General features: G+C 39.8%; 1 protein-coding gene across 3 annotated transcripts in view; it reads left to right on the forward strand.

Moving 5' to 3' along the window:
- Positions 1-16,349, forward strand: part of LOC126483808 (V-type proton ATPase 116 kDa subunit a 1) — a 617,022-nt gene that overhangs the window by 546,633 nt on the left and 54,040 nt on the right. For all 3 annotated transcript variants that reach the window (XM_050106991.1, XM_050106990.1, XM_050106992.1), the window contains exon 10: positions 14,771-14,921. In XM_050106991.1, coding sequence (XP_049962948.1) covers positions 14,771-14,921 — 151 coding nt within the window. The remainder of the gene's footprint in view (positions 1-14,770; positions 14,922-16,349) is intronic.

Below are 16,349 nucleotides of genomic sequence, written 5' to 3' on the forward strand. Positions count from 1 at the left end.
AGAAATGAGCAGGCTGACGTTTGCACAAGTGATGATTTCTAATTCCGCGCTGATTTGTGGACAGAAGCTTTTCTGTCTCAAGGAAGTTTACTGTATCTGAACTTTAGAATATGTTCAAGAATTCTGCAGTGAACTGATGTTAATGACACAGGTATGTAATTTTGCACATCTGTTCTTTTGCCATTATTACATACATTAACTGAATGAGAACGTTGTATGAATTTGTTGCCATTCAAGACGATCAAGTTCTTGTTTGAGGGGATCACAGATAGCAGCAGGAATAGGGCTAGCATGATAGAACTTGGGTGTTGCCATGGATCTGTGTGTTATATGTACAGTATAGTATAGTCCTTTGCACAACAAAGTCGAGCATTGAAGAGAGAAAAAAGTCATTGTATGGCTCCTGTAAAGTGTCTGATGGAATGCATTCTGAAGTATTCTGGACTTTGTTGTCAATTGGGATACCAGAGGCTTCAAAAGAGTCTAAGCCAAAAATGTTCTGTGCTCGGGCAGAGGAAACAACCAAGAAGGAAAGATACTTTTTTGACATTGTGACAGATTTGCAACCTCCCTTCACTGGGGTATTTTACTCACTACAACAATGAATATGCTGTGCAGTAGGTCCAATGAACAGCAGTCCCTAATTGTTGTATATAAGCTCACTTATTATTGAGACAGTAGCACTGACGTCAAGCTGAAATTGATTTGTAGTCCTATTAATGGTAACCTGGGGGAGTATCTGCTTCGGTTTTTCTGTGAAAATAGTTGGGACCAATAGACCACATTCTCAAAGTCTGCTACTGGTGTCATGTGATATGGTTTGGGGGTGAGAGTCACTCTCTCAGCCATTGTCAACTTTCTCAACGTTGGAGCTGATACTGCTCTTGCAAGTAGCTCCTGATAGGTGCCCTGGTTACAGGAAACAGAGCTTTGGTTTTCTTCTTTCTGTGAATGTATCAAGCTGCATGAATACCTTATTCAGATGTTTATGCTGCAATATACATGACTGTTCCTACTGGGTGAGAGGTAGCTACGGCAGCAGCAACAATGGCTGTGTTGGTGGCCAAGGTTTGCGACAACAAATGTCAGTTGTGTTTTGGTTTTGCCTTTGTGATCACATTGCTTGCCCCAGAAATGGTACTGGGCATAGAATGGCAACATGGATAACCTGTTCAGCGTACTGTGGAGGAAATGAATCGCACAATGAAGTTTGAATCGCACAATGAAGTTTGAATCGCACAATGAAGTTTGAATCGCACAATGAAGTTTGAATCGCACAATGAAGTTTGAATCGCACAATGAAGTTTGAATCGCACAATGAAGTTTGAATCGCACAATGAAGTTTGAATCGCACAATGAAGTTTGAATCGCACAATGAAGTTTGAATCACACAATGAAGTTTGAATCACACAATGAAGTTTGTGCTCTCCATGCAGAAAAGTCTCTTTTAACACAACACAGTGCTATATGACTCTCCACTGATGAACTCAACGAATTCCAGCCATACAAGGATCCGAGTGGGTAGGAATCACTGTCTGAAGACTGCTACATCAGCTTTGATACCAAATGCAGAGGATACAGCATTTTTTTTAAAGTAATCAGTCTTCTGGCTGGTTTAATGTGTGGCCCGCAACAAACTTCTTTCCTGTACCAACCTCTTCATCTCAGACTAGCACTTGCAACTTAACACCTACAATTATTTGCTGGATGTATTCCAGTCTTCTCTTCCTCTACAACTTTACAATTTTTACCTTCTGCAGCTATAGTACCATGAAATTTATTCCTTGATGTCATCTACGTCTATGTGACTACTCTGCTATTCCCAATAAAGTGCCTGGGAGAGGGTTCAATGAACCACCTTCAAGCTGTCTCTCTACCATTCGACTCTTGAACGGCGTGCGGGAAAAACGAGCCCTTATATCTCTTATTTTATGATGATCATAATTTTTCCCTATGTAGGTGGGTGCCAACAGAATGTCTTTGTAACCAGAGGAGAAACCTGGTGGTTGAAATTTCATGAGAAGATCCTGTCGCAACGAAAAACGCCTTTGTTTTAATGACTGCCACTCCAATTCACTTGTCATGCCTGTGGCACTATCTCTCCTATTTTGTGATAATACAAAATGAGCTGCCCTTCTTCGAACTTTCTCGATGTCATCTGTCATGCCCACCTGTTGCGGATCCCATACCGCAAAGCAATACTCCAGAATAGGGCGGACCAGTGTGGTGTAAGAAGTCCCTTTAGTAAATCTGTTGCGCCTTCTAAATGTTCTGCCAATGAATTGCAGTCTTTGGTTTGCTCTTCCCACAACATTATCTATGTGATCTTATCAATTCAGGTTATTTGTAATTTTAATCCCTAAGTGTTTAGTCGAATTTACAGCCTTCAGAATTGTGTGACTTACTGTGTAATCAAAATTGAGTGGATTTATTTTAGTACTCATGTGAATAACTTCACACTTTTCTTTATTCAGGGTCAGTTTCCACTTTTCACACCATACAGATATCTTACCTAAATCATTTTGCAATTCGTCTTGGTTATCTGATGATGATTTTTTTTTTTTTTTTTTTTTTTTTTTTCCATCAATCTACTGACTGGTTTGATGCGGCCGGCCACGAATTCCTTTCCTGTGCTAACCTCTTCATCTCAGAGTAGCACTTGCAACCTACGTCCTCAATTATTTGCTTGACGTATTCCAATCTCTGTCTTCCTCTACAGTTTTTGCCCTCTACAGCTCCCTCTAGTACCATGGAAGTCATTCTCTCATGTCTTAGCAGATGTCCTATCATCCTGTCCCTTCTCCTTATCAGTGTTTTCCACATATTCCTTTCCTCTCCGATTCTGCGTAGAACCTCCTCATTCCTTACCTTATCAGTCCACCTAATTTTCAACATTTGTCTATAGCACCACATCTCAAATGCTTCGATTCTCTTCTGTTCCGGTTTTCCCACAGTCCATGTTTCACTACCATACAATGCTGTACTCCAGACGTACATCCTCAGAAATTTCTTCCTCTAATTAAGGCTGGTATTTGATATTAGTAGACTTCTCTTGGCCAGAAATGCCTTTTTTGCCATAGCGAGTCTGCTTTTGATGTCCTCCTTGCTCCGTCCGTCATTGGTTATTTTACTGCCTAGGTAGCAGAATTCCTTAACCTCATTGACTTCGTGACCATCAATCCTGATGTTAAGTTTCTCGCTGTTCTCATTTCTACTACTTCTCATTACCTCCGTCTTTCTCCAATTTACTCTCAAACCATACTGTGTACTCATTAGACTGTTCATTCCGTTCAGCGAATCATTTAATTCTTCTTCACTTTCACTCAGGATAGCAATGTCTTCAGCGAATCGTATCATTGATATCCTTTCACCTTGTATTTTAATTCCACTCGTGAACCTTTCTTTTATTTCCATCATTGCTTCCTCGATGTACAGATTGAAGAGTAGGAGCGAAAGGTTACAGCCTTGTCTTACACCCTTCTTAATACGAGCACTTCGTTCTTGATCATCCACTCTTATTATCCCCTCTTGGTTGTTGTACATATTGTATATGACCCGTTTCTCCCTATAGCTTACCCCTACTTTTTTCAGAATCTCGAACAGCCTGCACCATTTTATATTGTCGAACGCTTTTTCCAGGTCGACAAATCCTATGAAAGTGTCTTGATTTTTCTTTAGCCTTGCTTCCATTATTAGCCGTAACGTCAGAATTGCCTCTCTCGTCCCTTTACTTTTCCTAAAGCCAAACTGATCGTCACCTAGCGCATTCTCAATTTTCTTTTACGTTGTTCTGCATATTATTCTTGTAAGCAGCTTCGATGCATGAGCTGTTAAGCTGATTGTGCGATAATTCTCGCACTTGTCAGCTCTTGCCGTCTTCGGAATTGTGTGGATGATGCTTTTCCAAAAGTCAGATGGTATGTCGCCAGACTCATATATTCTACACATCAACGTGAATAGTCGTTTTGTTGCAACTTCCCCCAATGATTTTAGAAATTCTGATGGAATGTTATCTATCCCTTCTGCCTTATTTTGACCATAAGTCCTCCAAAGCTCTTTTAAATTCTGATTCTAATACTGGCTCCCCTATCTCTTCTAAATCGACTCCTGTTTCTTCTTCTATCACATCAGACAAATCTTCACCCTCATAGAGGCTTTCAATGTATTCTTTCCACCTATCTGCTCTCTCCTCTGCATTTAACAGTGGAATTCCCGTTGCACTCTTAATGCTACCACCATTGCTTTTAATGTCACCAAAGGCTGTTGTGACTTTCCTGTATGCTGAGTCTGTCCTTCCGACAATCGTATCTTGTTCGATGTCTTCACATTTTTCATGCAGGCATTTCGTCTTAGCTTCCCTGCACTTCCTATTTATTTCATTCCTCAGCGACTTGTATTTCTGTATTCCTGATTTTCCCAGAACATGTTTGTACTTCCTCCTTTCATCAATCAACTGAAGTATTTCTTCTGTTACCCATGGTTTCTTTGCAGCTACCTTCTTTGTACCTATGTTTTCCTTCCCAACTTCCCTTTTTAGAGATGTCCATTCCTCTTCAACTGTACTGCCTACTGCACTATTCCTTATTGCTGTATCTATAGCGTTAGAGAACTTTAGACATATCTCGTCATTCCTTAGTACTTCTGTATCCCACTTCTTTGCGTATTGATTCTTCCTGACTGATGTCTTGAACTTCAGCCTACTCTTCATCACTACTGTATTGTGATCTGAGTCTATATCTGGGTACGCATTACAATCCAGTATCTGATTTCGGAACCTCTGTCTGACCATGATGTAATCTAATTGAAATCTTCCCGTATCTCCCGGCCTTTTCCAAGTATACCTCCTCCTCTTGTGATTCTTGAACAGGGTATTCGCTATTACTAGCTGAAACTTGTTACAGAACTCAATTAGTCTTTCTCCTCTTTCATTCCTTGTCCCAAGCCCATACTCTCCTGTAACCTTTTCTGCTACTCCTTCCCCTAAAACTGCATTCCAGTCGCCCATGACTATTAGATTTTCATCCCCCTTTACATACTGCATTACCCTTTCAATATCCTCATACACTTTCTCTATCTGTTCATCTTCAGCTTGCGATGTCGGCATGTATACCTGAACTATCGTTGTCGGTGTTGGTCTGCTGTCGATTCTGATTAGAACAACCCGGTCACTGAACTGTTCACCCTCTGCCCTACCTTTCCTATTCATAACGAATCCTACACCTGTTATACCATTTTCTGCTGCTGTTGATATTACCCGATACTCATCTGACCAGAAATCCTTGTCTTCCTTCCACTTCACTTCACTGACCCCTACTATATCTAGATTGAGCCTTTGCATTTCCCTTTTCAGATTTTCTAGTTTCCCTACCACGTTCAAGCTTCTGACTTTCCACGCCCTGACTTGTAGAACATTATCCTTTCGTTGATTATTCAATATTTTTCTCATGGTAACCTCCCCCTTGGCAGTTCCTTCCTGGAGATCCGAATGGGGGACTATTCCGGAATCTTTTGCCAGTGGAGAGATCTTCATGACACTGCTTCAATTACAGGCCACATGTCCTGTGGATACATGTTACGTGTCTTTAATGCAGTGGTTTCCATTGCCTTCTGCATCCTCATGTCGTTGATCTTTGCTGATTCTTCTGCCTTTAGGGGCAATTTCCCACCCCTAGGACGAGAGAGTTCCCTAAATCTCCATCCGCTCCTCTGCCCTCTTTGACAAGGCCATTGACAGAAAGAGGCTGACTTCTTATGCCAGAAGTCTTCGGCCGCCAGTGCTGATTATTTATCAAAATTTAGGCAGTGGCGGGGATTGAACCCGGGACCGAAGACATTTTGATTATGAATCAAAGACGCTACCCCTAGACCACAGCATCATCTGCAGTCAATCCAAGACGGTCACTCAGATTGTCTCCTATGTCATTAATATAGATCAGGAACAATAGAGTCCCTATAACACTTCCTTGGGGAACGCCGGATATTACTTCTGTTTTACTCAATGACTTTCCTATTACTACGAACTGCAACCTTTCTGACAGGAAATCATGAATCCAGTTGCACAACTGAGTTGATATTCCATAGGTACGCAGTTTGGTTAGAAGACACTTTTGAGGAATGGTGTTGAAAGCCTTCTGGAAATCTAAAAATATGGAATCAATTTCACATTAATTGTTGATAGCACTCATTACTTGTGAATATAAAGAGCTAGCTGTGGTTTGCAAGAACAGTATTTTCTGAATATGTGCTGGCTATGTGCCAATAAATCATTTTCTTCAAGGTACTTCAAAATGTTCGAATACAGTATATGTTCCAAAACCCTACTGCAAATTGACATTAGTGGTATGGGCCTGTAATTCAGAGGATTGCTGCTACCTCCCTTTTTGGGTAATGGTGTGACTTGAGCAATTTTCCAGTCATTAGGTATGGATCATTCTGTGAGTGATTCTATATAATTGCTAAATATGGAGCCACTGTATCAGCACACTGAGAGTAACCTGACTGCTATACTGTCTGGACTGGAGGCCTTGGCTTTATTAAGTGATTTAAGCTGTTTTGCAACACCAAGGATATCTACTTCTATGTTTCTCATTGTGGCAGTTGTTCTTGATTGGAATTGAGGAATATTTACTTCCTCTTCTTTGGTGAAGGAGTTTAGAAAAACCGTGTTTAATAACTCTGCTTTAGTGGCACTGTCTTCAGCGACTTCACTGTTGTTATCGCACAGTGAAGGTATTGATTACATCTTGCCACTGGTGTGCTTTATGTGTGACCAGAAACTCTTTGGGTTTTCTGCCAGATTTCGAGACAGAATTACATTGTGGAAATTATTGAAAGCATCTCGCATTGAAGTACGCGCTATATTTTGAACTTCTGCAAAACTTTGCCAGTCTTTGGGATTTTGCATTCTTTTAAGTTTAGCATATTTTTATCACTGCTTTTGCAACAGCAATCTGACCTGTTTGGTGTACCATTGGGGCTCAGTACCATCACTTATTGATTTATGTGGTATTATATCTCTCAAATGCTGACAATACTGTCTCTTTGAAATCATTTCACAATTGATCAGATCAGAAGTAGGGAAGACTGTCTGTTAAAAAGGTGTTAAGAACATTTTTATCAGCTTTTTTGAATAGATATACTTTGCGTTTCTTTTTGATGGTTGTAGGTGTTACGGTATCCAGTCGTAACTGATGTCCTACCATCCTCTCCCTTCTTCTTGTCAGTGTTTTCCATATTTTCCTTTCCTCACCGATTCTGCAGAGGACCTCCTCATTCCTTACGTTATGAGCCCACCTGATTTTCAAAATCCTTCTGTAGCACCACATCTCAAATGCTTCAAGTGTCTCCTTTTGGTTTTCCTACATTCCATGTTTCACTACCATACGATGTTGTGCTCCAAATGTACTTTCTCAGAAATTTCTTACTCAAATTAAGGTCTACATTTGATACTAGTAGACTCCTCTTGGCCAGGAATGCCCTCTTTTCCAGTGCTAGTCTGCTTTTTATGTCCTCCTTGCTCTATCTGTCATATTTATTTTGCTGCCTAGGTAGCAGAATTCCTTAACTTCATCTACTTCGTGATCACCAATCCTGATGTTTAGCTTCTCACTCTTCTCATTTCTGCTACTTCTCATTACATTTGTCTTTCTTCTATTTACTCTCAATCCATATTTTGTACTCATTAGACTGTTAATTCCATTCAGCAGATCCTGTAATTTTTCTTCACTGTCACTGAGGATAGCAACGTCATTAGTGAATCTTGCCATTCATGTTTTGACATACCCGGTGCTTTGTCAGCTTGTAGTTCCTCACTGACAGTGATCATGGCAAAAAATGAGCTGGGGTTGGTACAGCAATATATGCATCCAATAATGTGGTGTACACACACACACACACACACACACACACACACACACACACACACACACACACACACACAGTTATGGCCGGTCCATGTCTTAATTATGTAAATAAGTCTCATTTACCAGGTATGCACATACTGTTCCTTCTAATAGTAAAACAATGGTCGCTCTGCAGTATGACTTAACCAACTTACAGCAGTCTGACTCTGATGAATAATGTGTGTTGCACTTTAATATTATAGTTAATCAACAATCATCATTAACTGTCCTGTTTCACTGTCCATTTATGGCTACTAGAATTTCACATTGTTAAATGCTTAATTTCGATAATTTACAGTTAGAATTTCACATCTCAGGTTAATTGAATAGTGCAGAAAAATTGGGTTTTGTCTGAACTTTATGGTACAATAAACATTTCAGCTAGAATAAACCTTCCTGATGATTAAAATTGCAACTAGTTACTTGAAATAGTGCAAATTAATGAAGAAATTATTCTGACTAAAGCAGTTTAACAAAGTCAGGCGTGGTCTTATACTTGGAATTACAGAATTTCAGCTTTACCTTATGACACATCACTCATTAACACAAGTGATAAAACATTTAAGGAGACAAATAACAAATTATGATGGGAATGGGCCCCAGCTTGACTTGCTATAAATCCTTTCACCTTTGAATTTTAATTCCACTCTTGAACCTTTCTTTTATTTTCATCATTGCTTCTTCAATTTATAGATTGAACAGTAGAGGCGAAGGACTACATCCCTGTCTTTCATCATTTTTAATCTGAGCATTTCATACTTGGTCTTCCAGTCTTGTTATTTCCTCTCAGTTCTTGTACATGTTGTATATTACCCATCTTTCGCAATAGCTTATCCCTTTTTTTTTTTTTTTTTTTTTTCCCCAAACATATTCCACTATTTGACATTGCTGAACGCTTTTTCCAGGTCTACAAATCCTATGAACATAACTCCATTTTTCTCTAGTCTTGCTTCCATTATAAACCACTTCATTAGAATTGGCTCTCTGGTGCCTTTACCTTTCCTAAAACCAAACTGATTGTCATCTAACACATCCTCAATTCTCTTTTCCATTCTTCTGTATATTATTCTTGTTAGCAGCGTGGATGCATGAGCTGTTAAACTGATTGTGTGATAATTCTCGCACTTGTCGGCTGTTGCAATCTTTGGAATCGTGTATATGATGATCTTCCAAAAGTCAGCTGGTATATCGCTAGACACATACCAACATGAATAGTCATTTTGTTGCCACTTCCCCCAATTATTTTAGAAATTTTGGTGGAATGTTAACTATCCCTTCATCCTTATTTGATTTTAAGTCTTCCAGAGATCTTTTAAATTCTGATTCTAATATTGTATCCCCTATTTCTTCTGTGTAGACTCCTGTTTCTTCTTCCATCACTTCATCAATCAAGTCCTCCATCTCGTAGAGGCCTTCAATGTATTCTTTCCACCTGTCTGATCTCTCCTCTGCATTTAACAGTGGTATTCTCATTCCACTCTTTAATGTTACTGTCCTTGCTTTTAGTTTCAATGAAGGTTGTTTTGACTTTTTTATATGCTGAGCCAGTCCTTCCGACAGTCATTTCAGTTTTGATTTCTTCTCATATTTTGTGGAGCCTTTTGGCATTAGCTTACCTGCAATTCCTATTTATTTCATTTCTAAGTGACTTGTATTCCTGTATTTCCTTGAATATGTTTGTACTTCCTTCTTTCATCAATCAACTGAAATATTTCTTCTGTTACCCCTGGTTTCTTTGCAGTTATCTTCTTTGTTTCAACAGTTTTCTTTCCAACTTCCATGATTTCCATTTTCAGAGATGACCATTTCTCTTCAACTGAACTGTCTACTGAGCTGTAAGCTATTTCTTATCACAACATCTATAGTCTCAGAGAACTTAAAGCATACCTCTTCATTCCTTAGTACTTCTGTATCCCACTTCTTTGCACATTGATTCTTCCTGGTCTCTTAAACTTCAGCCAACTCTTCATCACTGCAAAATTGTGATCTGAGTCTACATCTGCTCCTTGGTATGTCTTACAATCCAATATCTTATTTTGGAATCTCTGCCTGACCATGATGTAATCTAACTCAAATTTTCCCATATCTCCCCACCATTTCCAAGTATACCTCCTTTTCTTATGATTCTCAAACAGAGTATTCATTATTACTATCTGAAATTTGTTTCAGAACTCAATTAATCTTACTTCTTTCTCATTCCTAGTACCAAGCCCATATTCTCCTGTAACCATTTCTTTTACTCCCTCCCCTACAGCTGCACTACAGTCTCCCATTATGTACTGAATTACTCATTCAGTATCCTCATACACTTTCTCTCTCTCTCTCTCTCTCTCTCTCTCTCTCTCTCTCTCTCTCTCTCTCCATCTTCAGCTTTTGATGTTGGCCTGTATGCCTGAACTGTCATTGTCGGTGTTGGTTTGCTGTCAGGTCTGATGATAACCACGTTACCACTGAACTGTTCACAGTAACTGACTCTCTGCCCTAACTTCCTATTTATAATGAATCCTACTTCCATTATACCATTTTCTGCAACTGTTGATATTACCCTGTATTCCTCTGAACAGAAATCCTTGTCTTCTTTCCATTTCATTTCACTGACCCCCCACTATATCTCAATTGAGCCTAAGCATTTACCTTTTCACATTTTTGAGCTTCCCTATCACGTTCAAATTTCAGACATTCCTTTCATTGGTTAATAATAACCAATGAAAGGCAACCACTTCCTGGAGATGTGAATGGGGGGGCTAGTCCAGAATATTTTGCCAGTGGAGAGATCATCATGACACCTTTCAGTTTCAGGCCACATGTTGTGTGAATACACATTATCTGCTTTAATGCAGTGGTTTCCATTGTCTTCTGCATCCTCATGCTGATGATCACTGCTAATTCTTCTGTCTCTTGGGGCAGTTTACTCTCCCAAGGGCAAGAGCATGCCCTGAACCTCTGTCTGCTCCTCAGGCCTTTTTAACAAGGCTGTTGGCTGAATGAGGGGTGACTTCTTATGCTGGAAGTCTTTGGCGGCCAGTACTACACCGCATGTTTGTTGGTAAAACACTGTGGGGACAGAGAGATTTCACAAGCTTTTGTGATTGTAAGAAATTTGTATAACGCAAGGTTGCCTAATTTCAAGCCTTGTAAAGCCACTTTGCAATCAGGAGCGTAACAAATTATGATATGATGCACTGAAAGTTTTGTGTGCAACTACTTACAATAAAATTTTTCACTTATAAATTGACAACATTGGAAGAGACTCCTGAACATGCCACCCATGCTACATAAGATCATGGGGATTTTTGGTAACACTGTAAAAATTTGTGCCTATCAGCAACTATGTGACACTTCTGCTCACAGTAGGGAGAGTGTTGGTTACAGGTCCATGAAAAAGTTATTGTCTGAGGCTGTGCAAGAAGGCATATCTTATGAAGGATGGAGAACAATTTGGGATTGTTAACTAAAAGACAACTACACTGAATGATAGTATCTGTGATATTACATGCAAAAGTCAGCAATGGAAATGTTCCAGTCGTCTTCCTCAGGTTTGAAACATGGAATCGTAGGCAAGTGCAGCACTGTAGCAGCAGCCTTAGTTGCAGTTACCGGAGTTGGAGTCCAGTCAGTGAACTAACAAATCCTCATTTTCACTGGAGTATTGTATGCTGAACTTGGTGTAATCCCTGATTTATTCACATGATAAAATAATAGCTACCGGATAATGAGTAAATTAATTCATAAACTGTCCATGCTGGGTTGAAGTCTGCTAGTATTCAAAGCATGCTAGTGATCTCAGTGTTGAGTGCCTGTAAGCTTCTCCTCCTCCTCCTTCTCCTCTTCCTGTCCAAAGCGGAACATGGTAGTATTTTATTGTAGCCTATTCATACAGCTGGAGCCAGTCCTCACAGATTCCTGCTGCCACTGTGGGAGACACTTTGAAGAACCAATGAAGAACCTCCAGGCCTCTGGCCAATGAAGACTGTGAGGACAGTGTTACAAACAATGAGCAGCTGGGCACCAGTCTTCTAGATAGACGTTACTTCTGTGTCGCTAGTTGTTGCTGAATGTTACACCAAATTGTTGATAGCTAGCTCTTCTGGCAAACGTTCATTGTACACAGACATGTTCCCATGTAGGGCCTCTGCTTAAAGTCAGCCATGTTGTGGCCACTAGTTGTCAGCAGTGTAGCATTTCTTCACCCACAATTTGAGTATGATATATTTATTTACAGTGCACTTGTGTCAACTAATATTTTGCTTGCCTCTCCAGATTACTATGGTCACAGATACTGTGGCCACATTCCACCCATTTATTGTTAGCTACAAGGACATAATATCTGGCTCCTCGCAACATAGTGGATGCTGACACACAACATACCAGATAGTTTAACCAGAATGACCGTGCATCCAAAGCCACATTGTCATGCACAATGGCAAAATCCTCCAACATAGTAATCCAGTATGTATTAGAGTCCATAGGCAACTGCATGTTTTCAGCATCAGTTCCGGGAATGTCGCTAACTACTTGATGTTATGAGGTAAAGTTGCAATGCCATTGCACGTCCCTATAGATGGGTCTTGCAGTGTAGTTGAGGGCATCACTTGATGTGTTGCGAGTGCATCCTGGTGCAGGCAGTAGTGTTATAAGCAGTTGTGCTTTGTTAATATCCATGTGTGTATCGGAACCTGAGTTGCCACTGGGCCAGGATACATGAATACCTTTGTTAAGCAGGCACTCAAAAAATTGATCTCCTTTTTTCTATTGACAGCACAATTTGAAACTTCCTGGCAAATTAAAACTGTGTGCCGGACCGAGACTCGAACTTGGGACCTTTGCCGTTTGCAGGCAAGTGCTCTTCCACTTTTGTAAGGTAGGAGATGAGGTACTGGCAGAATTCAAGCTGTGGGGATGGGTCGTGTGTCGTGCTTGGGTACCACACTTGGTAGAACACTTGCCCGCGAAAGGCAAAGGTCCTGAGTTCGTGTCTCAGTTCGTGCACACAGTTTTAATCTTCCAGGAAATTTCAAATCAGCGCACATTCCGCTGCAGAGTGAAATATCTCATTCTCGACAGCACAGTTTATTTTCTAAACTTTATTTATTTCTTTACAATCAAAATCAAGTTCCCATGGACTTCATTCAATTAATCACTGTCATCTCTATTTCATTATCTGCTTCCATAGCTGAGTGGTCAGCCTGGCAGAATCTCATACAAGGGGCAAGGGTTCATTTCCTGGCCAGACCAGGGATTATCTCCTCTCAGAGACTGGCTGATGTGTTGTCTTCAGCATTATTTCAACCTTATTGACACTGAAGTTGCCAAAGTGGTATCGACTAAATATACTTGCATCAGGTGATTGGTCTATGTGATGTGAGATCCTATCCACATTCACATTCATTTCATCTCTATTTCATTGACATCTCTGTTAGTTCTTCTACACTAATTAAACAAACCAATTATAATATGTTAAGAATTTGCATAATACAGTACACAGTCATACTAGTTACTTTAATATTGACTATTGATTTCAGTCTGCTGTAGACAATCCATGGGTCATAAAACCTATTTGACTGTGTATTCCACAACCGCGATAGTTACACATTCTCAAACATTCTACTACATTATAACACATATTTTACTCAACAATAATAGTAGACCTAATCAGTATTTTCTAACTGCATACTTCGCAGCACAATAGTAGTAACAACTGTGTTGTACATTGTTTATTGTCCCTGCCTAATTACATCCTCTGCTATGTTCCCAACATATTGCACAAGACCTGCATGAGAACCTGTTTTCTGGCAGAAATCAGTGTGACCTCATTTCAACAATGTCTTGCCTAATTACCAAGCGAGGTGGCACAGTGGTTAAACACTGGACTCGCATTCGGGAGGACGACGGTTCAATCCTGCGTCCGGCCATCCTGATTTACGTTTTCCGTGATTTCCCTAAATCGCTCCAGGCAAATGCCGAGATGGTTCCTTTCAAAGGGCACGGCCGACTTCCTTCCCCGTCCTTCCCTGATCCGATGAGACTGATGACCTCGCTGTCTGGTCTCCTTCCCCAAAACAACCCAACCCAACTCTTGCCTAATTTTATCACAGTTTTTTATCTTGATGCCTGTGGTCTCATATCTTCCTTGTTCATTGTTCACACTGTCTGAATGATTGACTGCCACCTGTCAGTAAATCTCTCTCTCTCTCTCTCTCTCTCTCTCTCTCTCTCTCTCTCTCTCTCTCTCTCTCTCTCATAATGCTTGGTGTTCATTCCCCTGTTCTTTCATCCAGTCATACACTATGTTTTGTAAATATTGTCATAAAGGAGAGCCTTTACTGTGTAAAATCGGTCAAGTTGCACTCTTAACAACCAGAAGCAGTTTTTTTAGCCATGTTATATTAATGAAAAATTACGACTACTCAACCCATTTTGACTGATCCCTCTCCATCTCAATTTAAAGCACTTTCGTCTTCAAATTCTATAACACTCTAATGATCAAACTGTGGTTTTCTTGTATCTTCCTTTATTTTCAGTAATTTGAACTGTGACCACCTTCTTTTTATTGTGGTCCTAATTTCCTTTTTGTAATGCAGCAATTAGAGGGGGAAAGAACATTGTTTACTGCCACTGAAATTTCAGTTTGGCTCAAAACTGTACCACATGAAATGTACAGAACTACTTAACATACTTCCACCAAGTGTTTTTAAATTGGCCTCATTACTCCTTCTTTTTTTGTTTGATTTTTTTACTATTTTTAAATGTATATTATATTTTGATACTTAAATGTATACTCTCTTACTATGCACTTCATAGTGATATGTAGATGTATGTTACTGACTGGGTCTACAGACAGTAAGTAAATTTATACTGTTTACTTCCAGAAAGCCTGTGGCAGTTCAATTCCGTCTTTCCTCAATGCAATTGAAACATCAGAAACGCCACCAACATTCAACAGAACAAATAAATTCACTGCAGGTTTCCAGAACCTAATTGATGCATATGGAGCAATAAGTTACCAGGAGCTTAACCCAGGCAAGTACATAAATATACAGTGGTGTAACTTGGTGGAGGGCCATGGCTCTGGATAGCTTAGATTTTTGGGGAGGGGGGGGGGGGGGGGGGGGAGGGAGGAATAGTGGCCAAGCTAGCCCTGTCGGTATGGTCATTGGATCAGATAACTGTATTGTCATTGTGACTATGTGTGTACTTATACAGAATTTCAGGGCCAACTGCACAAATAGTAGTGATTCAAAATAGTGTCGTAAAATCTGACCTAAACAAATGTAATGTGAGTTACTGCTACTTTAGCCATAAAGGTTATCTTCAGCCCAAAACAGACATACTTTGTATCATCACAAAAAGTTATGTTAACTACATCTTGATCGGCAAAGCAAATTAGTAAGGACATTTTTATCGACAGTTGTAGAAATTCTTCAAGATTCTCTTTAAATTACTGGACAAGGAGATTTCATCACAACTATGATGCCATTGATTTTAGCCCTGTGTAAAGGAAAGTCTGTTTTCTCAGTCAAAAGGCTTCTTCAGGTAACTAACACCTCTACAACCTACTCACTCACAGTAGAAAATCAGAGCTATAAAAAAGAAAGAAATTGTACCACATGTTTCCCATACCTCACAGGATGTATACTTTACTATAGACAATGCAAGGGTTTCTTATTAGGTCTTCTAAATTTCTGATGTGGAGGATATTTATTTTAGATTAAATGTTTTAGCCAAGAAGTGCTGTGGTAACAGACTGACTGGCATCAGCTTCAGTATGATGATTCCCGTTGGCTCATTCCCGTCTCCTGCTACTACTAACCCCCCCCCCCCCCCCCCCCCTTACATGCACACACACACACACACACACACACACACACACACACACACACACACACACACACAGTACTTTCCTCCTTGGTGTCACTTCCTGGCATGACTACTCATTATTATTATTTTCATCCTATCATAATGAAAAGTTTATACATCAAGGTAAGTTCTTGTGAGTGGTGAAAATTCTTGTGAATTCAAGAAATCCTGGTTTAACTGAATTCGGACTGTCAGCTAATGGTAAGCCAACGAAGTGGAGCGTGTCCGTCCAGATACAGATTGGATACACCTTGTGTAATGGGCAGTAGAAATGCCTGCTGAGTTCCTACTGACAAGGAATTATTGTAGACTCTAACATATATAAAGGTACTCTCCAGACTTAAATCAAAACAGCATAATTCATTGCTGTGAAAGACCATTCACTGTGTGTTCAGGTGTTAAAATTATTTACTTATCAATAGATTAATTTGTATATATTCTTTGCTGAAACTGTGGTAAACATACGATGGGTTTTCTTTGCTGTTATGGATAATTTGCACAAATAAGTCACATAAATAACCTCCAAAAATGATTTAAAATGGTTTATTCAGCACAACAGCAACCATAAAAGACACCCAAAAAATTATGAAA

This window comes from Schistocerca serialis, chromosome 6 (assembly GCF_023864345.2).
Source record: "Schistocerca serialis cubense isolate TAMUIC-IGC-003099 chromosome 6, iqSchSeri2.2, whole genome shotgun sequence".
Lineage (NCBI taxonomy): Eukaryota > Metazoa > Arthropoda > Insecta > Orthoptera > Acrididae > Schistocerca > Schistocerca serialis.